At 36.5% G+C, this 27,858-nt stretch overlaps 1 protein-coding gene across 2 annotated transcripts in view; it reads right to left on the reverse strand.

Annotated features, from left to right (window-relative positions):
- EEF1E1 (eukaryotic translation elongation factor 1 epsilon 1) overlaps positions 1 to 27,628 on the reverse strand; it is a 35,676-nt gene extending 8,048 nt beyond the window's left edge. The window contains exons 1-4 of one of the 2 annotated variants that reach the window (XM_072603775.1): positions 27,461 to 27,628; positions 23,086 to 23,286; positions 19,341 to 19,436; positions 9,379 to 9,971 (exon numbers count right to left, since the gene is read on the reverse strand). In XM_072603775.1, coding sequence (XP_072459876.1) covers positions 9,831 to 9,971; positions 19,341 to 19,436; positions 23,086 to 23,286; positions 27,461 to 27,547 — 525 coding nt within the window. In that variant the 5' untranslated portion in view covers positions 27,548 to 27,628 and the 3' untranslated portion in view covers positions 9,379 to 9,830. Of the gene's footprint in view, positions 1 to 9,378; positions 9,972 to 19,340; positions 19,437 to 23,085; positions 23,287 to 27,460 lie in introns of those variants that run through there. The other variant, XM_072603776.1, reaches the window with a different exon arrangement.
- Between the last annotated feature and the right edge of the window lie 230 nt (positions 27,629 to 27,858).

Raw genomic sequence — 27,858 nt, forward strand, 5'->3', positions numbered from 1 at the left:
GAAGGGGTTGGCAATAGGGAATTTATTAATTAAAATATAAAATTATTAATTAATTAAATTAATTGACTTATTAATTAAAAAATAAAATTTAATTTGAAAAAATGAAAACTATAAAATTGCAAAAAACCAAGCATGGTTCCAAAGAAGAGAAATGAGAAGACAGCCCCCTCCACTCCCTTACAGAGGTGAAAGATCCATGAATGTAGTTAAATTTAGACTTTTTCAATGTATTGATCAACTTTACTGATTTTATCTTTTTTTTTCCATAAAAAATATTATTTGTTATATGGGATAGCTCAGGAGAGAGACACTAGGGGAAATTTTGGTGATGTAAAAAACATCAACAAAGTTTATTTTGGACTTTTCTTTATATCACTACCCCTTTGGTGATCACTTGATATGACATGTATAAACCTTAGACACAAATGTTAAATGTTAGCTATTGTTGTTATTGTTTTGGGGTATATATCTGTGGTGAGATCTCTGGGTCAGAGGTTATGGATATTTTAATCACTTTCTTAGCATAATGCCAATATTCTTTCCAAAATGTTTAATACCAATTTACAGCTCCATCAACAATATTTTAGTATGTTTGACTTTCTACAACCCCTTTAATATTGACTGTTTCCATCTTTTCACATGCTTGGTATACCATTTTTTTAAAGACGACATATCCCCTGGTATTTTTGAAGAGACGATGGGATTATGTCTTAAATAAAACCAAGAAAATAAGTCTATCATTGGGACTGCTCAGCTGGACCCACAAGAGTACTATGCCACTGTCTGTCTAGTACTCAGTTATGTAGTTTGCATGGGATTTAGTTTTGGAAAGTCTGCCTCTTGGGCTACCTTTTCTCATTCTAACTGGCTTGTTAGGCCTCCATATTGATCCCAGGAACAATTTTAATTATAGTAAATTAGATTATGGCTCACAAGCCTAAGGGGTTCCCCAAAAGAGAACTAAAAAGTGTTTTTAATGTATAATATGAATCATGGGTAAACCCAGAGTTGGAATAATTTATTCATCTACATTCCAAATGTTTAAACATTTTATATTTAAATAAAAATAATTTACAAGTAGGTATTAAGAAGATTTAGCATCTTAATTTGTAACCTCTGCTGAGAAGCTAATATTTAAACTTCACAGGCCATAAAAGCTGCAAAATTGTCAATTAAGTCATTTTACATTTTGCCTTGCAATGACACTCTCCAACTATTCCTGGTTTTACTTGTTTGCTGGTAAAATGAGTTGGACTTGAGCCCAGTTTTCTTGTTGGGGGCTATCCTCTCCAGTGCAGACATTTTCTCTTACATCAGTCACATCCACTTTGGGCAACACCTCCACTGCCTTTGCAGTGAACCCTACTACCACTACACTCTCAGACCTCTGAACCTTTTAAATTCACAATGTTATTACTTTCTGGACACATTCATCTCAAAAGTTGTCACTTGGTCTCACTCAAGAAAGAACATGCAAGGCAATGGCAGCCAAATGTTTATGGCTTTCTTGAAGCAGGAGTTGGGTGGAGGTAGGATTCAATCCCATCTTGAAGCCAGAAAGGAAAACTCCCATACCAGGGGTTTACTGCAATGACAATTTCACAGATAGTGTAGTCAAAAATGATGATTTAATAGAAGAAAACTAAGAAACTAATCAAGACAATTGCTAACTCAGTAATGAAGTAGCATGTAAGATAAACCGCAAAAAGTTGTCAACATTTCTGTACAGTACTTACAGAAACAGGGAAGAAATGATAAGAGAAATCCCATTCAAAAGATGTAAAAAATGTATAATATATTTGGGAGTTAACCTGCAAAAATACTATATAGGTAAGGACTACAAGATACTCTTTAGAGAAATAAAGGATAACAAACAATTCAAGAGAGATTTGTTTATGTTAGACTAATGAAATATAATAGAAAGGAAACCATTTAAATTATTGTACAGGATTAATGTTTTATATGCCAAACTATCAAGGCATTATAGAACTAGAACACTGACAGCAAAATTCATTTGGAAGAAAAAAAAGTTCAAGAATTTCAAGGAAAATAATTTTTTAAAGCAGGAAAGAAGGTAGATGTCAAGTTCTATTACAAAACAATAATCACCAAAAAAATTTGGTACTGGTTAAAAAACAAAACAAAACAGAAAAAGAGAGCAAAGGACCAGACTAGATGCAAACATAAGTAGATGAGTTTTCAGTAAACCCAAGAATACAAACTACTTGGGTAAGAATTAAGAATGCTATACCATATATTGCAATAAGGTCCAAATGGATAATTTTATTTAATATAACAGTCAATCAACAAATATTTGTTAAGCACCAACTATGTGCCAGTACTGTGCTGAGCGATGGATACAAAGAAATGTAAAAAATTGCCCCTGCTCTTAAGGAGCTCACAATCTAATGGAGAAGACAACACAAGACACTAAAATTAAGTGGAATTGGGAACAAACATTTGTTGAAAGTCTAATATATTCCAAGCACTAGGAATACAAAGACAAAAATGAAACTCAAAGAGCTTACATTATACTTGGGGGAAAACAACATGTACGCATGCAAATATATGAACTATATAAAGAACAAATGGAATCATCTAGAGGTATGTGACAAAAAAGATGGAGGACTAGACATCTTCTCTGATCCTCACAACCTTCAAATATGTCTAAAATAAGAATTATGCAAAATACAGAGCCATTTCAGATTTATCTTTAGGGTCTAGGCTACTAAGAACCCTAATGTGTTAAAAATCCAATAAACTAACAACAGAGAAGACTAATCTCTGATTCCTACCACTGTCTACCACACTTTGGCAGGGCTAGAGAAGCCAACCCACAGGCTTGCAATAAAACTCAAATCTACTTACTCTCCCCCTCTCCCCCTCTCCCCCTCCCCCACATTCCAGTGCCACTGAACCAAAAAGCAGAAGCTTGCTTTGTCTGGGAGTGAAATTCTCTGTACTGCAATAGTGCCAGCAAACTGAAGAATACAGAAAACTGGGTTGGGATACCAAAGTGTGTATGGATTCACCAAGCCTGCCAGACACTGGGCCCAGCATCCAGCTGGGGCTCGTTCTGTACACCCAGAAATCAACTGGGAGCAGAGAATGAGATGAGCAAAATGTGAATTGTGCAGCATAGGAGAAAGCTGAGACAGCTTTGAGGGTAAGCAACATTAAAGAGGAAAAAGTCAGAAAGTGAGCAACAGGGGAAGATATGGGGAAAAGAAGCCCCTGAAGTTACCTAAGATCTCAGGAGGAATAAAACCCAATTAAAGACTTTGAAGATAAACAGATAAACCAACAGGGAAGATATTGATAACAGAAGGGAATTTGGCCTCCAGATTAAATGAGTCCAAACATCTATGATTAAATATTAACAAGACAAGGGAAAATGATTCAATACCAGTTGAGACAGAGGGCCATGTGGATTCCCAAGAGAGCATGGAACTACAGCAGGATATCCCTGAGTGACTTAAAAGAGAAATGAGAATTGTGAAAGCAGAATTTATGGTCTGCACAATGGAAAAAACTTGAATCTATCATGGTAAATTTCACCAAAGAAACAAAAATGAGAATAACTGAATGGTAATGAAAACATACAGAATTGACAATTTAGAAGAAAAGAAGAAAAAAGCAATGAAGTATTTTTTTTAAAAGTCACCATAAAATCAAAGCATATTGATCTTGTAGATAGGATGCAAAGAGACAATTTAAGGATTATAGGTCTCCCAGAAAAATATGACAAATCAAAATACTTGAGCATTAATAATGCAAGAAAATTGCTCCAAACTTCTAAACACAGAAAATAAAGTGCCAACTGAAAGAATCCAGAGGTTGCCTCTAGGAAAACACAAACAAAAAATGCTGCAAACTCCAAGACATACACCGGTTAAGATTACTAACAATTCCAAGGACAAAGAACAAAATCTGCAAGAGACCTTCAAATCTAAAGGAAAGGGAATTTGTATAACATAAGACTATTTTGCACCCACCACACACTGCAGAAAGGAATGGAATAATGTGTTCCAAAGAGCAAAATATCTCAGTATACAACCCAAGGTGACATACTCTACAAGTCTGAGTCTAACAATGAAAAAAAGACGAAAGTTCAATAGAAAAGGCATTCAAAGCAGTACTAGAAAGAGAAACAAGCCTTGAACAAATTATTTGTTTTCTAAACACTCTAGATTACAGAACTACAAGAAAAGTAAACCAACATGGCAACCAAGGAAAATAACAAAAAGTAACAGAGAGATCATTAAGAGACTTCTCTCCAAAAGTACAAAAAGAAATAAGGGGGATGGCAGAAGGTGAACAGAAGTGTTGGTGGAGAAGCAGACCTGAAAATCATGAACCGAATCCCCAGCACCCTGCATATAGATGTCAGTGTTTTTGAGGGAATAAATTACAGAACAGAAAGGTACATAAAAGGAGTGAGAGGAAGAAGATGGACATATGTGATATAACATAATCAAGTCAAAAGTTGAAAGTGATAACTCCTGTATTCTCTTGGGAAGAAGAAAGCCTATAGGAGAATTGGTGAAGAGGCAAAGAGGACTGAAATAGGGAGAAAGAAAGAAGAAAATCTGGTTTCAGTAGTGGGAAGGGGTATGACTGATGAACACTAGCATGGGGGAGAGAAATATTCTATAAAGGCATATGGGGACCTTATAATAGGTTTGATCTACAGGGACTTGCTTCTTAGAGAGACCACTCATTTTGCCTCCAGAGAATGGGGATCAAAGCTCCTGGGGGATAGGAGCTGCCTTTGACATTGCTGACACTCTCTTATTTCTAGGTTTTTGTGACATGATTTTCTCCTGGTTCTCCTCTCTACCTAACCTCTCTCCTTGAATATTTAACAGTGGGGATCTTTCAAGACTCTGTCCTGGATTCTTTTCTCTTCTCTCTCTATTATTTTAATTAGTAATCTCATTAGCTCTCATGGATTCAGTTATTTCTATGCTGATGATTTTCAACTCCACTTATTTAACCTTTCTGCTGACTTCCAGTTCCTTTCTCCTAACTGCCAATTAGATATCTTGAACTGCATGTCCAGTAGACATCTTAAACTCAACATGTCCAGAACTGAATTATTTTTCCCCTCTTTCTAACTTCCTTATTATTGCTAAGGATACCACAGTGCTCCCACTCACCAATGCTCAAAACCTAGATGCCAATCTTGACTACTCTCACTATCACCCTGCCATATCCAATGTTGCCAAGTTCTGCCAATTTTAGCTTTATCCCATCTCTCGAATATACCCCTTTGTTTCCTCTGAAATCGCCACCACCCTAAATAAACCAGGTCTTTCCACCTCATGCCTAGACTATTGCAATAGCCTGCTGGCTGGTTTTCCCCACTTCGGTCTATCTTTCTCCTCACTTGCCAAAGTAGTATTCCTGAAGTGCAGATCTCGTCATATCACTCTCCCCTCCCTTACTCAATAAATTCCTGTGGCTTCCTATCACCTTCAGGATTAAAAACAAAATCCTCTTTTTGACATTTAAAGCCCTTTATAATCTGTCCTTGTACCACTTGTATACCTTGTGCTACTTTGCACCCTTCTCCCTTTGTTGTTAAGGGATGATTCTCTGGGTAAGAAAGAGAGTGGAATACATTGGGAAAGGAAGGTCGTGTAAAAATAAAAGAGATCCGGAAGAATTTTTTTAAGAAAAAGGTTAATCTTCCTTAAGCGTAGATCTGTTTCTATAACTTCAATTCTTGATGCCTTCTAATAGCTCTGCACTATACCTATGCAAAAAAAATGTCAACATCAAAGCTTAGCATTCAAAGTCCCACAAACTAGTGCTGTCTTACCTTTTGAACCTTATTTCTCAAATCAAAAAAATCAAACTGAACTACTCAAGGTCCCCTAGGTGCCCCAAGCATTTTCTACCTCTGTGCTTTTGCTGATCTACAAAGTAAGGGAGTTGAATTAAATATCCTTCTAACTTTTAATTCAATGACAGTATGCTCTCTACTTGTTGAAATTCTACCAAACATTTAAAAGACCAGCTGTAACACCACCTTTATGTAACTCCCCTGATCACATCCTACTCCACAAGACACTTGATCATATAAAGGCTTGCCTTTAATTAGACCTCACATAGTACTTTGCCTTCTCAGACACCATTTTGTTTTAGAATTGTATATATTTTCTCTGCTAGGTTATAAGTTCCATGAAGACAATTGTTTTAGCTAATTTGCCTGATATGGCATAAAATTCTGCATATATTAGGCATCTAATATCTGTTGACTACTGCTGACGATAACTAGGCAAAGATACATTGAAGCACATTACTTTTCTTTTGCTAGATTTCATGGATATTGAGTATTTTCCATGTGAATTTGATTTATTTTTATATCAATCATTGATAAGCAGGCATAAGCACTAAACCAGTGCCAAGATCTAAGTTAAATTAAATGAGGTTAACTTGGCTTACATTAGGAGAATGTTGTAGTGATGAACGGGGAGATATAAAACACCTCATGCCTTTCCGTACTTTTTAGCTAATAAAACATCTTAACAGCTTTGAGAATTTCCTTTTGTAAAGGTCAGATGTATTAGGTATTATTTTTTTATGTATTATATTTTAAAACATAACTAAAGCTGGCATTCTTCAGCTTTCTAGCCAGAAGCTGTTAATATTAAAAGCCTTAGATGTTGGAATAGGAGTTTTAACCATTTTTGTGTCGGACTCTTTAGGCAATCTGTTGAAGTGAATGGACCTCTTTTTAGAAAATGTTCTAAATTCATAAAATGAAACATATAGATTACTAAAGAAACCATTTACATTGAAATAATTATTAAAATATTACAAAACCAGTTTGTGAACCCCAGGTTAACTCGATTTAGAGCTTTTAGCCTTGGTTAACTTTAGGAATAGGTATTTTCAAGTTTGATAACATTGTCTGAAACAGAAAATACTGGATGAAGAATGAAATCTGACAGTCAATAAATACCTCATTCTAGTGTAATGCGATCAACGTTGGAAATTAAAGGAAAAAATAGGGGGTAGAGGAGAGTTTCTTAAAGTTTGAAAGGACAAGAAAATAATGCAGTGTTAACAGGTTTCATCTTGTCCATTGAATCAGGGGACGTCAATAGGTTATTGTAACTCCATGCACTAATGACTCAACTTTTTTAGAATGCAGCTCATGTCTACGTAATTTTTTTTTTTTAAGTAAAATGTATGCCTTTTTTCTCTATAACCAAACTTTTTATCAGGGCTAACAAAAGTTGGATCATCTATAACTTTATTGGTACTTAAATAATAGATGACCAGGAGGAACTGCCGGACAGTGAAATCCCTTCTAAGTCACTTTAGATTTAATTCTAGGCCGTATAGTTTATGTTGCTGGTACCCTAAGCCTTTGAAGATCTATACAGGGAGTCCTCTGTTTCAAAATTAGAAGCACCATTCCCCAAAGAAATGTTAAATGATGGTTGGGTACCACAAACCCACAAGCATATTTTAAGGTTTAATTTATTAAAGTCCTACTAAATACAAAGCATGGTATTATGACTCCATAGTAAAACTAAATTAGGTATTTATTTCAGTTACAAAAATTTTAAAGTAACAAACTTTAAAATAATTAAACTAAAATTCAGTGTCACTTTATGAAAGTATAAAATATATATATCTAAAAAGGAAAATCATGACAAGGAGTACTAGAAGAATGTGATTAAGAGTGTGTCACTGTTATAAATGGAGACAAAGAAAATTAAAACATGGTCTCTTGTCCTTATGGAGCTCATAACTTGTACAAATAGAGGGAAAGTGGAGGGAGATGACATCTGTATCTATACAACTCTATGAGAGAAGAGAAATACTAAGTGATATGAGATGTCTAAAGAATTAAAGAATTTCTGGCTGCTCAAGAGAATCAGTGGACTTCATGGAGTTAAGTAGTAGAGATGGACCTTAAAGCACGTGTTTCAGTAGACAACAGATGTGTCATTCAGTTGGCCAGGACTGGGAATCAGGTTGAAGAATAAATTGGAGAGGAGAGAGAATCTGGTGGGGAAACCAGTTAGAAGATGCTGCTCAGGTGGGTGATAATAAAGGTCTTTACCTAAATGGTGGCATTAAAGAAAGGAGTGGATAAAACCAAGGAAAATTGCATAAGTGAAACAAACAAATCAAGTGCCAAGGATAGTCAATTTATAATGTAGACTAAATATACATACTACCAAGAGTAGCAGAGAATCTAAACACAATTTATAACAATGTTTCTAGGGAAAATTCATTTCAATTTGGGAATGGATCAAACATTTGAATTTGGCTGGTTGCAACCCTGCAAGTAGGAGGAGAAATTTTTCTTCCACGTTAAAAACATCACTTCCTTAATTTAGGGTACAGATGGAAGATATACAGTGAAAAAGTGAGTAGGGGATAGAAGCTGTCTAGGAAAGGAGTACCTTTTTATCACAAATGGGTAAGAAATTAAAGTTGGAGACTGGGCAGCAATATTTGTTGTGACTATAATGTAATAAGACCTCATAGTTTCTGGTTTAAATGTCATTTTGGAAAATTAAACATGTTCCAAATTTGGGGTTTTTAACTCAGGCTACATGGACCTCAAAAGATGAGAGGACTGATTTGGGGGAGGAGGCTGTAAAGTTGGATAGGGAAAAAACTACATCTTTATTTTGACTAACCTCTAAATGAAATCTATTATTTCCTTCAATTATTCTGCAAAGGAATTGATCTACTTTGTCAGACTGCTAAGGGGGTCTATGAGAGAGAAAAGATTAAGAATCCCCTTCTAGATAGTTACACAGCAATACAATTAAGGGCTCATTAAGAATTCTATCATGATATCTCTTGAATATTTCTAATATCATTGTAATAGTAGTCAGAACTTTAAGCAATATTGAATAATGAGAACCCAAATGTCACTGCTTTGAAAGGGAGACTTTGTTAATATGGGTTCAAAGCTATACAGACATATATTGACGACCTTCTTTATTCCTGTTACATTAACTTAAGAAGTAAACTCTTGAGTGATGTGACTTAGGTTAGAAAATTCAGTTTTCATTATATCTTAAATCAGTGAGAAACCTCCTGGTATTATCCTTCTCTCTTTATTCACTGCATTTTACTGAACACAACAACAACAACAACAACAAAATCCATCGACTCAAGAGAATATATATTTACACACACACACACACACACACACACACACACACACACACACACACACACACACACACACACACACACACACACCCCCACTCCACTTCCCCTAAGGGCAATTTAGCTCTTAATTTCACCCCAATGAATACTGACTGCAGAAAAGAAACAAAAAAGACTTTTTTCAACCATATTTACTAGATCACATAAATATTTGCAAACAAATCTCTCTTCCCTTTCAGTATCCTTGGCACAATTTATTAAAGTCTTATAGTAAACAAACTAGTGTAAACATTTATGGATGAAAAAAATGAAATTTTAAATATGGTACAGAGGTCAATAAATAGCTAAACAGGAGCAAATACTAAAAGCGTAGATTTTTTCACATTAAGATTGAGTCACTGATTTCAACTTTGTCAAAATAAATTTCACCTACAAAACATGGCAATTTAGAACTTGATTTTGATTCAAGTTTTTAAAAACTACAGTTGCATTTTTATGTAAAAAAGCTGGAAAGTAAACTCTAAAGAACAAATTAAACATTTAGACATACTTTGACATGCTATCAAAAGTTCTAGCCTGCAAAGGATTGGATATCTATTTAATAACAAGGTCCAGAATTCCATTTTCTTTAAACAATTTTCAATTACTCTTCCGTATGGCATGGAAATCTTGATGATCTTCTAATGACTATTAGTATAAAGTCTGTTTTTGATAAAAACAACACTAGACAGATGTTGTCTGATGCCTGGATAATGCTGAATGTGAGAAAACCAGCGAGACATATTCATATATTTCTCCTTTTCTTGAACTGTAAGGTCAACCTAAAACCAAACAGACATTACATAAGCTCAGTTAATTTTAGAGTAAGAGGCAGGAAGTTGCAAAGACCAGCTCTCTGAGGCCACCAATGGGATAAAAGTTAAAGTTCCAACCACTGGGTAGAGGTGTGCATAGGCTTGGTTTTTTTTTGTTCACTTCAAAACCAATGTTTGATGCAGCGAGGCTCATCAACTGCCAGTTCGTATCAAAGTCATATCCTGAGAGGATCTGGAAGCTCTAAAAGCTTTTGGAAGAGGTGAGATTCCTAAGGAAAAGGGAGCTAACAAAGGACCAGGATACAATTGATTTCCCCAGTGTTTCTGACACACTTAATGTAAGCACATTAAACTATGTTAGATAAAATGTTATCTAACAAAAGAGCAGAGCACAACAATCCAGAGAGAAATGTTCACTTCAACTAAAGTCAAAAGTTTGTCATAGTGCACAACTCAGAAGAAAGTATTGTTGGAACCAGTTGTTAGGCCAAATGAGTGATGCTAAATGATGTGAGAACTAACGATTTCTTGCTGTGAAGAACTCAAAGTAAAACTGAATACATTTTATCAAACACGACAAGAATATTGCAGTTTTTTCTCCTTTTCTAAATAAGATAATAAGGACTGGAAAAACTCGTATTAATTTTCTTTGTATCTCCAGGACCTAATACAGTGTAACACAGGAAGGAATTAACATTTGAATGGAAAAATTCCTCTGAATCTGATTTAAATAGACTCATGCAATAAAAAGTGGGATGGAGGAGGTGAGAGTTGGTGTGGATCCTTGTTATTTTAAAGCAGCATGGTCAGGTAAGTACAAGTTCAAATTCAAACAAGGGACTCTGAAGGTTTTCCTTGAGAAAATATTTGACTTAATTTTTATGAGTTATAAGGTTGAGGACAAAGACAGAAAGGCAGTTAACACACAAACCACAGACAGGAGGAGCACAGTCAATTTCTCCCCTGTATCGATAATGCATTTTTGCTTTTTGTTAATGTAATTTTGCTTCTTAATGGGAAGATCTTTCCCATTCATTAATAGGCTTAATCTGCTTAAATCACCTGGATTGGGATTGCAAAAGTATAATACCTCTATTCGTTCCAGGATCCAGGGCCACTTAAATTGTAAGGCCAAGGATCCAGGAAGGGTGGAGTGTAATGGCAAGCAAGGTAGGATCTTTTGCTGTTTTTGTTTTAGTATAATGAAGTGCCTCTGATTAGTGATTGTTGCCTTTGACTGAATTAATCAAGAGTCTTTAACTAGGGAAAGAGTATATGTATTTGCATTGTTAATTATTTTAATGTTATTAAAGATCTTTGCCACCCATTAATGGGAATTTGATTGGGTAAGATTTTTAGGAGGGCCTATACCTTTTGTTAATGATGCACTGCTTCTCAAGGACTGTGATGCCCTCTGGCTCTGAAAAATGTATAAGTATTCTGAGGTGAGGTTTTACTTTGGGGCTTACTCATTGGAAGTGTTTATTCGGCGAGTGGAAAATCTGTAAGTATCCAGGAACCCCCTGGCTTTGAAAACCCAGATGTTACTGCTTATCTCTCTGGTATGTATGCATAGTCAGGCAGTTGGATCTGTCTGTTGATCTGTATTTCTCTGTATTTTCTTTGAAGTTTAGCGTGATAACTTTTCCCTCTGAACCAAGTGAATGATATATATGTGCTTGATTAAGGTGGACTGTTGACCCCTCAAAAAAAAAAAGAAAAGCTTTTACTCCCCCCACAGCTCAATCAACAAACATCTGAATCACTAGTGCCATCTGTGGAAATATTAAATTTGGTATCCTGTCTGAAGAATCAGATAAACAAAGCTTTCTCCAAGAACAGTGTAAACCTGGGCAAAATAGTGTGTAGCAGTCGTATTCTAGGTTCCAGAACTAGCTGGTCCTTTTTATTGGATATCAGTCTTCATTTTTAAAGAAAGAAAAAACAAAATGAACTTGTTTTCTCATAGAAGTGAGACTGCAGCAAAGCCACAAAAGAGTTCTCTACCTGTCTGTGCCAACAGAATCATACACAGTAAACTATACTTGCTGAGAATGTTTTTTATAAAATGTAATTCAGACTAAGTTCATGTTTACACATTAGTTAAATGTTATTCTGAACTCATTACAGATTATCAAAGCTGCCTTTTACTTTTCTATTGAGTGTTACAAAATTTCTCAAATGTGATATTGCAAAATATTTAAATGTGATTGTAAAATCTCTCATATAACTCACCTAGGAACCAGAAAGCAGAACTATGTGAAAATTTGGAAAACTATTCTTGATTTTTGGTTTTCCACGTGCAGACATATTTAGTAGTGAAATTGGATTTAGAAGGATTTCTTAAACTTCCAAAAAAAGGGGTATAAAATTAAAATTGGTATTTATTTCAGAAATTTAGCAGTTCTGGCAGATCTCTTTAAGTTCCAACCAAATCTGAATCTGACAATGTATTTAATAGGCCAGGTGTTTAAACCAAATTTGGACAGTTAACTTATAATTTATAATTCTCTAGTGTCTTTTTGAAGAGGTTTAACATTTTTTAAAATCTCTACTCACTTTGCTACATTTTATTTTGAATAAAATTTTCTAGTGAGGTTGATGCTTAGCAACAAATGCTACTCAGAATGTTTTCCCAAAAGATGAGTTAAGAACAGACATTACCATCACTAACAAAACAGTATAAAGAAAAACAACTCAGTTTCCTTTTTCTTTAGCTATTATGTAATCAAGTTATTCAATGGTTGGATTTGAACATTAAACTAAAGAGAGCTGCCAGGATCTTCTAAAAAGAAAACTTGGTTGATAAAATATATATTCAGAATATGAGTCAAAGGAAATGTCACATTCAATACTATTTCACAAAGTGGCAGAGGGCTGACCTCCCTGTTGTCTGACACAACAAACAAGCAGAAGGAAACAAATCTTAACGTTGCTGAGCAACATCAAGTAGCAAGCCCCTCACACCAATCAATATGTCCCAAGATAAAAATTTCATATTTTGGGTCTTACGAGTAAGGTTACAAACAGATTTGAAGCACAAAAAAAAAAATTTCAGAAAGACTTTTGCTTCCACTTCTCTTCTGTTTTTCTGGTTTGATTTACCTACTTGTCCCATGAATCTGAGAAAAGTGAACATTGTGATTGATCATAATTTTTTCCTCATTAATGTTTGTTATATAGACATAGTAAATAGGTTACTGTAAATAACATATTTAGCTCAGATGAATTTTAAACACACGAAAACTTAGAACTTTCTTAATGGGATTCCGTAGGCTACCATTTCACTTAGACTAACAGTATTATACTTTGCCTTTTTAGCAGGATTAGTTTGCAATAATCAATCTAATCTATTTTTAATTACCATTTCATCATTGCTTATTCAACTGCACCTGGCAGGCTGCTCCTAATCTTTCCATATTATTTACAACAGCACTCTGTGATTATTTTCAACTTTTAAGGCCCTAAGATTATAATCTTATTTACCATTTTCCCACAAATGTGAATAAAATCTTCAAATGATCATGCTAGGATGAAATGCTAGCTGGCTTGTTACACAAGCTGGAATGGTCAGTGCTACATTCTGCTATGGCTTTTATGGCTAGTGTTCCTAGATTCTTTTTACAGATTCTCTCTTAAAATTCTATATACTTATTTATGTTCTAAGTTCCAATCCAAATTTTAGTCAATCTTGTAATGTTATAAAGGACAGGAACTGTCTTTCCACCTGGATCACCAGCTACCTCATACTATTCCATTGCAAGAAGTTACACCGGAAATAATTTCTTCTGATTGGAAAAGACAATCAATGTTTCATCCTAGCAAATGTGTCTCTCTAAAAATATTTCTGCCTTCTGACTAGTCATGTGGAATGGAAAAGGATTTGGAAGAGAAGGGAATTAAAGCATGTAAGGAATTTCTTCAGCCTCACTGGAAGGACAGTAATTGGAATGATTCTACAACCTGAAGTACTTATGGTCATAGCTGCGAGATTTGCTTGGTTTTTTTCCGACTGGGTCTCCCCTTCTTACTCCTTGGAAGTGCAGTAGTTACTCACAGGCCAGTACCACTACTGAGCCAAGTTCTAACCAGTAGTCATTTCTGGCTTGGTTCAGCTTACCCTTACTACCGGGCAATGGGGGTGGCCCCATAGTCTCCTCACCCCAACTAGTTCACTATATTGGTGACAGCTGATCTGCTTTAGCTCACTGTGGCTCAGAAGCTCCTGAGCTCAAGGGATCTACTAGTCTCAGGAATAACAAGTATGTCCCACTACTCCCAGTTTTAAGGGTTTCTGCTATCAATCTGATCCAAATGTGAAATTTCCCTTTCTGAGAAAAATCTCCTGTCCTTCCACCTCTCCTACTCCTTTACTCTTCTAAAATCTAAAGGTCAGATTCACAGCCCTTGACTGCTTATCCACTGGGGAGTTAGCTTTTGTTTCTGTATCTCCAGCATTTGGCATGGTACATAGTATGACTTTGAAAAGTGCTCGCTGATTCAATGACTTGTTTTGTTTGGTCTTAGAGCGTACAACAAGAAAGGAGCAAAAGATAGTGTCAAAAAGAGGTAAATTTAGCCTTGATGTCAGGAAAAACTTTCTTAACAATTAGACTTGTCCAAAAGTGTAATGGATGACATCCAATTCTTGGAGGTCAGGTCTTCAGGAAGAGGCTAGATAACTGATCGCTGGATGGATTTCAGTGAATCAGTCAAAAAGCATTTATGAACCACCTAACAACGTGCCAAACACTGTGCAAATGTTGGGTGAAAAAAGGTGAAGACAAATCTCTACTCTCAAGGAATTCACACTATAATGAGGGAGATAATTTGCAAACAATTATGTACAAACAAACTATATACAGGATAAATCTGAAATAATCAACAGAGGATAGGCATTAGAATTAAGAGGGATCAGGAAAGGCTTCCTGTAGAAGGTGGGATTTTAGCTGGGACTTGAAGGAAGCCAGGAAGGCCAGGAGACAAATGAGGAGGGAGAACATTCTATGTGTGGGAGACAGACAATGAAAATGCTTGGATTCAGGAGATAACTTTTCCACTACATCTATTCCCCTCCCCTCTTCCCCAAACCTGACACTATTGCCCATCCCATAATTTTTTACTGACTCAGTAATACTTCATGCATTCTCATGGTTCTCCTCTTATCTCTCTGACCCTTCTCTCTTTTCATTTTCATCTTCCTCCTTCCTCTTAATGATGGGCGCCCCTAAGAGCCTGTCATGGTTCCCTCTCCCTCCCTCCCACTCCTCTGTAAATGACTATGGCAATAACTTCTGAACTTGTCCTTCTGAGTTCAGACTATTCCTTTTCATATTATTGCCCAACGAACACTCCTAATGCACTGTTTACGGTAAAAAAAAAATAGCCTCAGTGGCTCCCCACTTCCTGATTCAAGCAATTCAAAACCCTTTAGAATCTGGCCCCAATCTGCCTCTCACCTTTATACTATATTTTAGAGTAAAAAAAACATACTCCATCTCATTTTCTTCCTTCCTGCTCCTGTTTCTGTGACTCTGCTCAAATATCACCCATGCTTATAACTGATTCCTTCGCACATCGCCATAGAGGCAGTTAGATGATACAATGGAGAGAATGCTGGACCTGAAGTCAGATCGACCTGAGTTCAAATTCCATATCAGACATCTATTATCTGTGTAATCCTGGGAAAGTTACTTAATCACTATCTGCCTCAGTTTTCTCAGCAATAAAATGGGGATGATAATAGCACTTATCACATAGAGTTGTTGTGAGGACCAAATGTGATAATATTTGTAAAATGTTTAGCATAGTACCTGGTATATAGTAGGTGCTTAATAAATGCTTGCTCCTTTCTTTTTCCCCATTGTAGTCTTTCCCTTTCGTCAAGGTCCAACTAAGGAACCATCTCTTTCATGAATCCTTCCCTGTAGAAAGTGAGCTTTCCCTTTTCCCTTACTGTATGTGACCTCTCCCTAGCACTTCATAGTCCTCATTATTTGTGTAAATGTTTTTTGTTCCCATTTGATCTTAAGCAACTGATGTCAGATCTACATTTGCACTGCCAGTGCCTACCAGTACTTCAGGATAAATACTTAATAAATGTCCAATTGAAACTCCGGTCATTATTGGAAATCTTTATTTTCTTTAGAACTAAATAATGTAAGTCCTATAAAAATAGTTAGGGATTTATATAGTACCTTACTATTTGCAAAACACTTTATAAATTTTATCCCCTCAGCTACCTTGGGAAGTAGGCGATGCTATTATACCTATATTACATATGAGGAATCTAATGTCACAAAGCTATTAACTGCCTGAGACAGAAATTGAATTCAGGTCTTTTTGACTCCACGTCCAGCACTCTAGCCACTGAGCCACCTAAGATGCCTCAAATATAATCAAATCACCTAATTTTACTAAAGATGGAGCTAAGGATCAGAGAAGTTAAATGACTCATTTGCGGTCATACAACTTTTGAGTGGCAGAGCCAGACCTACAAACTGGTTTCCTGACTTGGGTCAAGACTATGTCTACCATACATGGTATGGTATGCTATGACCTGAGTATTCTACTCAGGGGGAGGCAGGATAGGAATCAGGATTAGAGTAATTGAGGATTGATAAATTAAGCATTAATGAGGTGAGAAAAGTCCTAAAACATATGTAGGTATTTGTATTTTTAAAAATCTTGCTCTAATGTGCCTTATATTTTAAAATAATTAGTACCAATCAAGAATAGTTAGGTTTAACTCTAAAAGGGTTACATTTTAATTTTTTTTATAAAAGTGCAATTCATAAGAAAGTATACTAAGCTCTAATCTTATTTATTCTTCAAACTAGTCATTTTTATCATAGATGATATTAAGTACAAATTTGCCACTAATATGAGGCATGAACTACAAAACTCTCAGCTATACTAAAACATAGCTTTATGAAGTGACTTTGGCACACATTTACAAAATGGTAGTACTTATTTCTGGTAGAGTCCACCTTCCACTGTCATTATAGAACTCCTTCAAGGTGAAATACTACAGGATTTTTTACCCTGTCCCCCTTCAAAAATCATATAGAAATATTTCAATGGCAAAGTCTCTATCAGCTTCTGAGGATTTTTCTTTAAAATGCGATGAAGTCACATGACTGAATTTTAGAGGTAACTTTTTAAAGACACTTAACCTGTTCTGAACCCCACCTGCAAATTAAGTAAAATAACGTGTACTGTTTATCTCCAAGGGTGGTTGTGATGAAACTTTAAAAGTTCTAGAGAAATACATGAGCTTTATTTTAAAGTATAAAGTAGTCAGTATGCACTCAACCAGAAATAGGATAAAAAGAATCTTTCAGTGACAATCTCTTCCAATTAAAATCAGTTACTGCTCAAGTCTGATTTTCAGTCAGAATGGTTTCTTCAATTCTGAAAAGCTAGAAGCATCTTCACAGTCTCATTCTTTAATTTTACTGCTTTAAATTCTTAATCCTTATAGCCAAAACTCAAGCCTATTTATCTTGCCTACTACTTAAGGGATTAATTGGAAGCTGTCAACAATGAGACTTCTCTCAGATGCCCAAGATAAAACAATTTTCACAGGTTTTTTAGATTCCTTGTTTCTTTCCTCTACTAACATAATATTTTTTTTTACCATAAATTAGTACTTTTGTTCTGTATGCTGTTTCATGTGCTACTGCTAGCACGCTGAATTTATATATAACAGTCTTCTGGGAAAAAGTTCACACCTTATATTTTGTTTCATTGTCTGTCCATCATGCTGGGTAGTTGGTACCTAATAAATACTCAGTAAATTGAATTTTGCTACCACCATAAATCATGAAGATAAATATCAAGCCCTGTGGTTTCATTAGCATGGGAACCTTTTACTAACTCAGATTTCTAAATGGACAATCTTAAAGAAGTTCCTAATACTAAGAGATGTTATGTGACCTACCCAGGTTTTTCTAACTCTGTGGCTAGCACTCTTAACCACTACAACACTGCCCCCTCACTTACAATTAGTTAGAAAAAGCTTGAGTTTACTCAACACTGTATAAGGTACTACTCTAAATACAATGATATAAAGATACAAAATACCCAAGTCCTGCCCTCACGGTGTTACCTATAGAGCTGGCAGATTATCTGATGATGCCTCAGTACTAGAATCAAAGAACTACTGAATTTTAGAGATCCACTCCCTTGCACTGTGGATTTCTCCATATCAATGTCAGCAACCACCCAGAGATGACAACTCTCCTGAGTGGTGAGTCCCTAGCCCGGACTCCCATTCAATGAGGCACCTAAGTCAATTGGCTCTAGGCTCCTGCTACATAGTGCCTAATAAGGAAAATGAAACATTAAAAAAATAATCAATGAATTAAGCTCACACAGCTAGTTACTGCAGAGCTGGGACTAAAATTAGGACACTACATCTTTCTTTCTTTCTTTTTCTTTTTCTAATTTGTTTTCAGTTTTCTACAATCACTTCCATATAGCTCAGATTTTCCCCCCCCTCATTCCATGAGACGGTGTGCAACCTTATATAGGTTCTACACATGCATTCTTATTAAAAACATTTTTACCTTGATACTACACTTTTAAAAAGTACATAAATCTGAACTCTTTTGTTCCAAATGGTGAAGAGCACTGCAAGGAGATTAAGTAGCTAGTAAGTTCACAAAGTACAGTAATTATGAGTCTTATAACCTTGATCAAGATACTCTCTGAACCTCAGTTTTCTCATCTGTAAAGTGGGGCTATCATCATCCTTGACTACCTTATAATACGCTCATGAAGATCATGAGATAAAATGCAAGAAAACACTTTTAAGTGTGGTTTAAGGCTCTACACAAATGGTAATACCTTCTCTATAAATGTAACTTTTTTTTTCTTTTTCTAATGGCAGCTGGTGGTATAGTGGATAGAGCACTGGGTCTGGAGTCAGAAAGACTTGAGTTCAAATCTGATATCAGACACTAACTGGCTGTGTGGCCCTAGGGAAGGCACTTAATATTTGCCTGCCTCAATTTCTACAACTGTAAAAAGAGGGTAATAACAATATCTATCTTAAAAGACTGTTGTGAGGAACAAATGAGATGTTTGTGCAAACGTTTCTTGCAAAAATTAATCCTGTTGATACAAATCCAAGTGACAAACACTAACACAAAAAAATCATTTCTTATTTCAAAATTATGTTAAGCATTAAAAAAGGTCAGGAGGAGCAACTAGGTGGCACGATGAATAGAGCCCTGGCCTTGTAGTCAGGAGGACCTGAGTTCAAATCCAGCCTGACACTTGACACTTACTAGCTGTATGACTGTGGGCAAGTCACTTAACCCCAATTACTTCACCTTCCCCCCTAAAAGAAAAAAGTTAGGAAATACTTACTATGAAACGATGAAGTCCATAGTACAATAAAATATCTGCTACAGTAAAACTGTTACCAGCAAAATAGACTTTATCTTCAAGATATGAGTTAAGATCCTAAAAGAGAAAAATTAACAAATTACAAATGAGAGTAGCAGTCTGGCAACATACTGATAACTCTTAATGACTTAGGAAGACCATGTTTTCTAAAATTCAACTCATCATCCATCTTTGACATTAACAAAAATAGTAGAAATTTGCAAACTGTATGCTCACCACTCTTTTAGTTTTGACTAACTTAAAAAGAAACAGTCACTAGAAAATGCTTTTAATTTCCCTTTAACACATGAACAAAGTTTATTTTACAAACAAAGGCTCATCAAAAATAATTCAAGGAAAATCTTTCCTGAATGCCCTTATCCAGAGACTATCATGACAACGCTACAGACACTGTCCGTAAATGACACATTGGGTTCCTCTAATAATGCTCACTGACTTGGTGTGATAGAGGCATATACCCTTGTTCTGTTGCCCACTGGACATCCATGGCATATTGATCAATGTTAAATTGACAACCATGGAAAAAGCTGATGACCTTTTTATTTCCAGAACTCTTAAAACTCCCCATGATTTTCTTAGCTTAAAATCTTCTCTGACAAGGAAAAAGCTGTTCATACTTTTAAGTGGTGGGACAATATTCTCCCCAAGCAAAAGGATCCCTGAGAGAAACCAATGAGTGTCTTGAAAAATTATGTTAGAAAGCAAAAACTTAAATAGTCCTGAACCTGAATATTATAATATTAAAATTATCATATTATTACAATATGAAAATTATAATATTACATAGGCCAGGGCAAAGAAAAATAAACTTATTTCTTGGGAAGAAAAATGGAGGTTAAAAAGTTATTCAAAATGCTTTGTCTTTCCCACTAATTTATTTTAACATGATTTTACTAGGTATTACACAACTCCCAGTATCACAGAATAGGAAGTATAATGACAATATATTAATACACTTTTAAGAAATGTTTTACAACCAAATATTTACAAACAAGGACTTCTTTTAGAGATTTCTCTCAAGATTGAAGAGAACTATTGAATTCAATGGAAGAAAGTACTATGGACAGAATATCACATTTGGTAACAATGAAATGCTAAGATTTTATTCTAAAAATACAACTGTCTTTATTGTTGCATACTTCTTAAAAGAGGATGTGAGCAGGCAGAACTCATCAGTCTCACTGACTATAAGCTTGTCTACAGAATTAACCTTTTGCCTCTCTTTAAAAGAATAAATCTTTCAAAGGGTAAATGAAAACAAAACTTCTGGGAGTCAAGAGACATATATCTATATATGCATGCAGGAAGGCCAGAAGAAATAAAAGAAAAATTGAGAGGACAGGGAAAGAATATTCTAAATGTCTTCAGAAAATTTCCATAGCTAAGTTGTAGAATGAGAGACAGTTCATCTCCTAAAAATGTGCAGTTTTGATATATATATAAAAGAACTTTGTCTTGGTTTGGTTTTTGGGGTAGCCACAAAATTAGGAAAAAAAACTGTAGCAGATGACTACTTTGTATACTGTGTACTTTCTAAGCTATGAAAAACATCAATGAGCTAGCAGCAAATGATGAAATAAAAATTTCTGGACAAAGTATTTAAATGACATTTTCCATGTGAATGAATGGTAATATCTTCCAGCTTGAGAAGTAACATAAAAATATAATATGACATAAAAAAATAATCCTTAGTGTCTATCTATATCTTTTCTTTGTGTCATGACTTTTGGAAAACAGGATCAGAGATGGGAATGACTTCAAAAACCACTTCATCCAACTCCTTCATTTTACAAAAGAAAAAACTAAGGCCCAGTGACCTGCCAAGGGTCATATAGTTAGTGTCTGAGGTGGATTTTGCATTTAGGTCTTCTAATGCCAGAGCTAATACTCTTCAGAAAAGATTTCAAGTATCTTCCTAGATAAAATAAATTCTACAAATTAAAAGATGCATTTATATACTATTGTAATTAAATTTAAAATACTACAATAAAAATCTGCTTATCTTTATGTTGCTAATTTCATGTATTTTGTTCCTTTTAACTTCTGTGCCTGAACAAATTCTACGTATTTTCAGAGATGTAACAAACTACAAAATATTGACATTAATTATGGCTTCAGAAAGATAAGAAAGCTTTATGGTTTAAGGCATTTCTACATCTGTAACTGCGATTCCTTTATACTTTTTATCTAAATCTAGATAATCTAGCTAGATCTTGAAATTCAGAATAGGACATCATAAATATTAAAAGAAATTTTATTTTTCATTCTTTGCTCCTCTGGGTTAAGAAATGTCTGTATCCTTGATTCTGTCAAGATACTGAAAGGACAGGACTGAGGAAAAGCTCTGTTTGGTGGTAATCCATTATAGCATATAAAACAATCAGTAATAAAAGCTCTTTCATAACATTTTATGCAACAGAGGCAAGGCACGCAGGACCTTCTGAAGGTCAGTGAAGAACACAGTATTTTGTGAAAGATCTTCATAACAGAAACTACCCATGTTTCATGTATAAACTGATAACAGAGGAGGGTCTATATAACACACGTAGAAAATATACATGTGATACAATGTACTTTTTTCAGATATAAAAACTCCTTCAAGATTAGGAGGGTATATGCTTTGGGTGGGTTTTAAAGGAGTATTCAAATAACAAGCAGTAGTGATATCATCATAACAACATAACACTAGTAACAGCTAGCATTTATGGAGAGCTTACTATTCGCTAAGTGCCTTACAAATGTTGTCTCCCAATAACCCTGGGAGGCAGATGCTATTATTATCCCCATTTTTCAGTTGAGGAACTGAAGTACACAGAGGCCAAGTGATCTGCAGTCACACAGCTGTGAAGCATCCAAGGCCAGGTCTTCCTGACTACAGGTAAAGGGCTCTATCCATTTCACCAGTCAGCTGCTTCTAGTTAATTTAGATTAGTAAGCACAGAGCAGTCTATGAATGGAAAAGTGTTAAACCTTACATGCTCGTACCCAGTTTGACTACTGAAAGGCTGGCTTTTAGGGTTATATACGGTAAGGTGAAATACAGGCATAGTAGTAATAGAACGTAAGTTACACATTTATATCCAAGAATATCATGTCACCATATGAAGGGCAAAATATTTTGTATTTATTTTGTATTTCATTTTCAAGATATTAAAAGTCTGCTAATTGAACAAAAATTAATTATATGTAGAAAAAGAGTATACAATAATTCTAAGTTTAGAATTACATTTAAGTATTTTAAAAGGCATTAAATTCAGAAAATGAGGACACATGACTGATTACAAAAGGATAAATTCCAACATTAGTCATTAGCCAGCATGAAAGAAAATAAGTGTAACCTGAGTCTATGTGTGTGGTATGTTTTAACTCAATAATAAATACCTTTCAGAAATCTCCTAATCAAAGACCATTTCCAGTTATCACAATGCTTCTATTTAAATGCCTGACCAAATAACATTTTATAAAATGAACAAAACATTTATGTTTAAAACACAATAGTTAGGATTTTAGTTCATATACACACACACACATATACACATGTACAGAACATATACATATATAATATATAACAATATATATCACACACATATACAATAAACAGGAATTAATTAGTTGGTAGAGTTATAGCATTCTGTTTCTTGGCAAGTTAAACCATGAGTTGTTTAAAAATATCCATTTATTCTAACGACAAAGAAATGATCAATACCTTCAATATACTTCGGATATCTTCCTTATTGGAGTGTCCATCAATGCGAGTTACTTTGTACTCTAACCACTGCTGAACGAGTGCCTTCTCTTCCGCTGTGTTCCCCAGCAGATGCTCTTTGTTGGCTTGCTTGACCAGATGAGCTGCAATAGTAGATGAGCCTGTTAAACTCGGCCCATTGTTTGTCTGAAGGACTGGAATCTGAAAGGAAAAATAAAAATCCTTCACATGAACTCCATGAAATTATTATGACTAAATACTTAATTCCTCCTTTCAAGCACCAGAAAGCATTGTTATTTAAAGATAATGATAGTGCTTTTACATAATTTTCTCATGAGTCTTACAACAGCTCTGCAGTATTGATTATCTTACACATGAGGAACTAGAGGCATAGAGAGACTGGTTTAGTAACTTGCTTGTGGCCATAGGTGTCTAAGGCAGGGTTGGAAACCAGGTTTTTTTTGAAGCAAATTTTCCTCATAAATTGAAAAAAAAACTGATAAAAGCATGGAGGAACTAAATCATTAACAATTTGACAGTGGAACTAAAACCCTAAATTTCAGCTCAATTTCATAAACACGTAAGGGTCTCTGGTATACAAAGTATTGTAGTATGTCAGATACCAAACTAGGTACAAATCCTGCTCTCAGAAAGCCCACAATCGAAAAGTGGGAAAAAGACCTGTACATAAATAAGCATGATACAATGAAGTGTGATAAGTGCAAGTGAAAGGTACAAGTGAAAAATTAGAGATCACTTTAGCTAAGAGAGAGGAAGATCAGGGAAGGCTTCATGGAGAAAGTGGCCCTTAAGGGCTTTAAAGAGCAGGGCTGAAACAGATGGAAATGGGAAGGCGGGCTGAAGCAAAAGTCAATTAATTGCAGGACTGTGGGGTTGGCACAAGCAAAAGCACAAAGATGAGAAAGCATAGGACATGAAAACAGAAGTCAGATGGGAACAAAGCTAGAAAGGTAAGTTGTAGCAGAACTGTGGACAGTCTTGAAGGCTAGGAGCAGAGTTAATTCAGAAGTTAATAGGGTAAAGTTAGTAAAAACTTTTGAGTACAGGAGTTATATGATCACTTAGGCAGAAACATTTAGAATGAATGCTGGGAGACAATCTAGGAAGCCATTAAAATAGTTCAGGAGGGAAGAGAAGAGGGCCTGAACTACAGGGTTACAGTGAAAATTGAATGATTGGCTGGATGCAAATAGACGCTATGAAGGTGGAATCCTTGATTTCTCTGCAACCCTACTCTTTTGAATATCTCAAAAGGGACTTTTATAAAGAAGTCACACTATTATTTTTAAGCCCTGTGATTTCATCAGCTTGTGGGGAACAAACTAGTGGGCACAGATACAGACTTAGCAGTTAAATCCCACAGAGTTGCTTATGCATACTGATATGGAGTAATCAAATCATGCTCAATACAGCTAGTGGTATATGAAGGTAGATTTTGAACCCAGATCTTTCTGGCTCTTAAAACCAAACACATACCACCTCTATTTAATATTCTTATAATGTTACCTAATTATACACAATGTAGATACATTGTAGACCATGAACTCCATCAGGGCAGAGACTATTTTGTCTTTGTATCCCCAGTGCCTAGCAGAGTTTCCTGGCACAGAGTAGCTGATTATTATAAAAAAAGAACCCTGTGTCATGGAACTGGGCTAGGTACTCACAAAGACATCAAGTATATCTACAGGAGGAAAAAGATAACAAATGTAGAAAAGTACTGGACTTAGGTTTGACTCCTACACAAATCACTTAACTCTTTCCAGATTAATTTTGTATCTATACAATGATGGTTTTAGACTAGGTGACCTTGAGATCCTTAGCTTTTTCAATCTATGATCCTAGGGATCCTAGCACTCACTTTATACATTATTAAAAAACTGAGTTCTGGAGAAATGAAGTAACTCAGCTAAGATCACAAAGCCAGATAAGTAGCAGATCTGAGATTAGAACCAAGATCTCAGGATGAAAACTTTTTTTCTTATTTAACATTTTATTTTTTCCCAATTACATGGAAAACAACTTTTGACATTTGTTTTTCAAGTTTTGAGTTCCAAATTCCCTCCCTTCCTTCCCCCCCATGAGAAAGCAAGCAATTTGACATAGGCTATACATGTGTAGCCATGCAAAACACATTTTCATGTAAGACATCCTGTAAAAAGAAAATACAAACAAAAGACCCTAAAAAAAAAAAAAAAGTCTCTGATCCACATTCAGGCTCTACCCGTTCCTTCCTTGGAGGTAAACAGCATTTTTCACCTTAAGTTCCACAGAATTGTCTTGGATCATGTGTTTGATAAGAATGTATGTATTTTTGGGGAGAGAAAATTTAAAACTTATGGAAGTGATTGTTGAAAACCGAAAGCAAATAACTTAATTAAATTTTAAAAAAAGAATTGTCTTGGATCATTGTTATGACTGAGGATAGTTGTTATTCAAGGTAGATCATCATACAATACTGTTGTTACTGAGTGTAATGTTCTCCTACTTTTGCTATTTCATTTTGCAGCAGTTCACCTAAGTCTTTCCATGTTTTTCTGAGAGCATCCTACTTATCATTTCTTAAAAGCACAACAGTATTCCATTACAGTCATATACAACTTGTTCAGCCATTGTCTGATAGATGGACATCCTCTCCATTTCCAACTCTTTGCCACCACTAAAAGAGCTGCTAGAAATATTTCTGTACAACACATAGGTCTTTTTCATTTTTTAAGTCTCTTTGAGATACATACAGACCTAGTAGTGGTACTGCGAGGTCAAAAGATATAGGCATGGTTTTATAACCCTTTTGGCATAGTTCCAAATTGCACTTGGGAATGACTGAATCAGTATACAACTTCACCAACAGTACATTAGTGTTTTAATTCTCCCACATCCCCCTCCAACATTTTTCTGTCATATTAGCCAATCTGACAGGTGTGAGGTAGTAGCTCAGAGGTGTTTAACTTGCATTTCTCTCAACAACAGTGATTTAGAGAATTGTTTTTGTATGACTATAGGATTGCTTTGTCTGAAAACTGCCTGTTCGTATCCTTCGACCATTTTTAAAACCCCCTGCCAAAAAACAAAAACACCCCTCCCAAAAAACCAGAACCCTCACATCACATAAGCACAACTGAACAAAACACATTCCCTCATTGGTCACATCCAAAAACCCTTTTCCTACTTTGCATATTAGTCTATCACCTCTGTCAAGAGGTGGGCAGTGTTCTTTAACAATCCTTCTCAATTATGAATCCAAACCGTTTATCTGATCAGAGTTCTTATGTCTTTCAAAACTATCCTCTTTTCTAATACTGGTGTTACGGTACAAACAGCTCTCCTGGCACCACTCCACTGCATCAGTTCTTCAGTCTATGTGGGTCTTCCATATTATCTTGCTCCTTTCTGGAAGCACTATTTGCATTCCACTAACATTCATATATACTCTTTGTTCAGTTATTCCCAAGTGATTGCACCCTCTAGACCCCACTCCCGTTTCCAGCTTTTTGCCCCGACAAGGCTGCTATAAATGCAGTGTACGTATTAGTCCGTTCACGTAGTCCGTCTTAGTCCACTGCTTTTTATGCCAAAGCAAGCTTTGAGCAACTCTAACAACGCGGTGCAGACGAAGAGAAGAGGGTCCCATACTTGCCCCCCGCCCCGCATTCTGATTCCCAAAATGTGAAAGAGGGTCCCTTTCCCCAACTGGAATTCCGCCTCAGATCCTCAGGGATGTGACCCTGGGCAAGTCACTTAACCAGTCAGTTCGGCTAACTGCCCTCCTCCACAAATGGGTACAACAGCACCTACTTCGCAGGGTTTGTCGTGAGCATCTGAAGAGATTTGATACATATTTCGCTTTGAGAAACTTAGAGCTCTACAAAAACGTTACTACTATGTAATCAGGGCAAGCCTCGACCCACTGCCATTGAACCGGGACAGGGTCATCAATTTCATCGTTTTTTCTGCAAATGGAAGGAAATGTCTCCAATGAGATGGCAAATAAAACTAAAGCTGGGGAGGGGGATTTGTATTCAAACCCAATTCACCGCCTCCTCAGTCCACGGATGAGGAAGGCACCCGTCCCCCTTCACTCTCATTTTCCCAGGTCCAGGTGAGGACCAGTCTCCAGGGGCAGTTGCAGGTGGGTCCCCTCCATTCAGTCCCGGGGCAGAGCCCCCCAGCGGAGGGGAGGGAGAGGGCGGGAGCGGCAGGCAGGGGAAGGGGAGGGAACAGGCGCCGCGCTCCGCGCCCACGTGCGGGCCCCCAGCTCACGCAATCCAGGAAGCAGCATGCTCCCGGCCGCCCTTCGCGCCCTCCCGTCCCTTCGTCAGAACCGGCCGCGCGCCCACGCCCCTCCCCCCCTCACCTGGCGCTCTCCCTGAGCGCTGTACTTGTTCCCTCTCCTCAAGCCCAGCAACTTCTCCAGCAGCGTCAGGTCCTCCGCCGCCGCCATCTTCGCGGACTTCACCGAGGAGGACGCGCGGGGCACGGAGAACGACGAAGTTCCGTAAAGAAGGGGACGTAAGGCACGCCGCAAGCGCCCTCAGCCATTGGCTGGACGGAGGGGGGCGTGTGGGACGTGCCTCGCGGAGGAGGCGGAGCGAAGGATCGGGGCGGGGCCGAGGTGACGGCCACGTGGGTTTCAGGTTGGGGCTCTTCCGGGGCTTTCGTGGGAAGGGAAGCTGCTGTAATGGAGACTCTGGGGCTGGATAGGGAGGCGCGAAGGTGGACCTAGGGTGTGGGAAGACCGGGTAGCAGCGCTCT

Source organism: Notamacropus eugenii, chromosome 4, assembly GCF_028372415.1.
Source record: "Notamacropus eugenii isolate mMacEug1 chromosome 4, mMacEug1.pri_v2, whole genome shotgun sequence".
NCBI lineage: Eukaryota > Metazoa > Chordata > Mammalia > Diprotodontia > Macropodidae > Notamacropus > Notamacropus eugenii.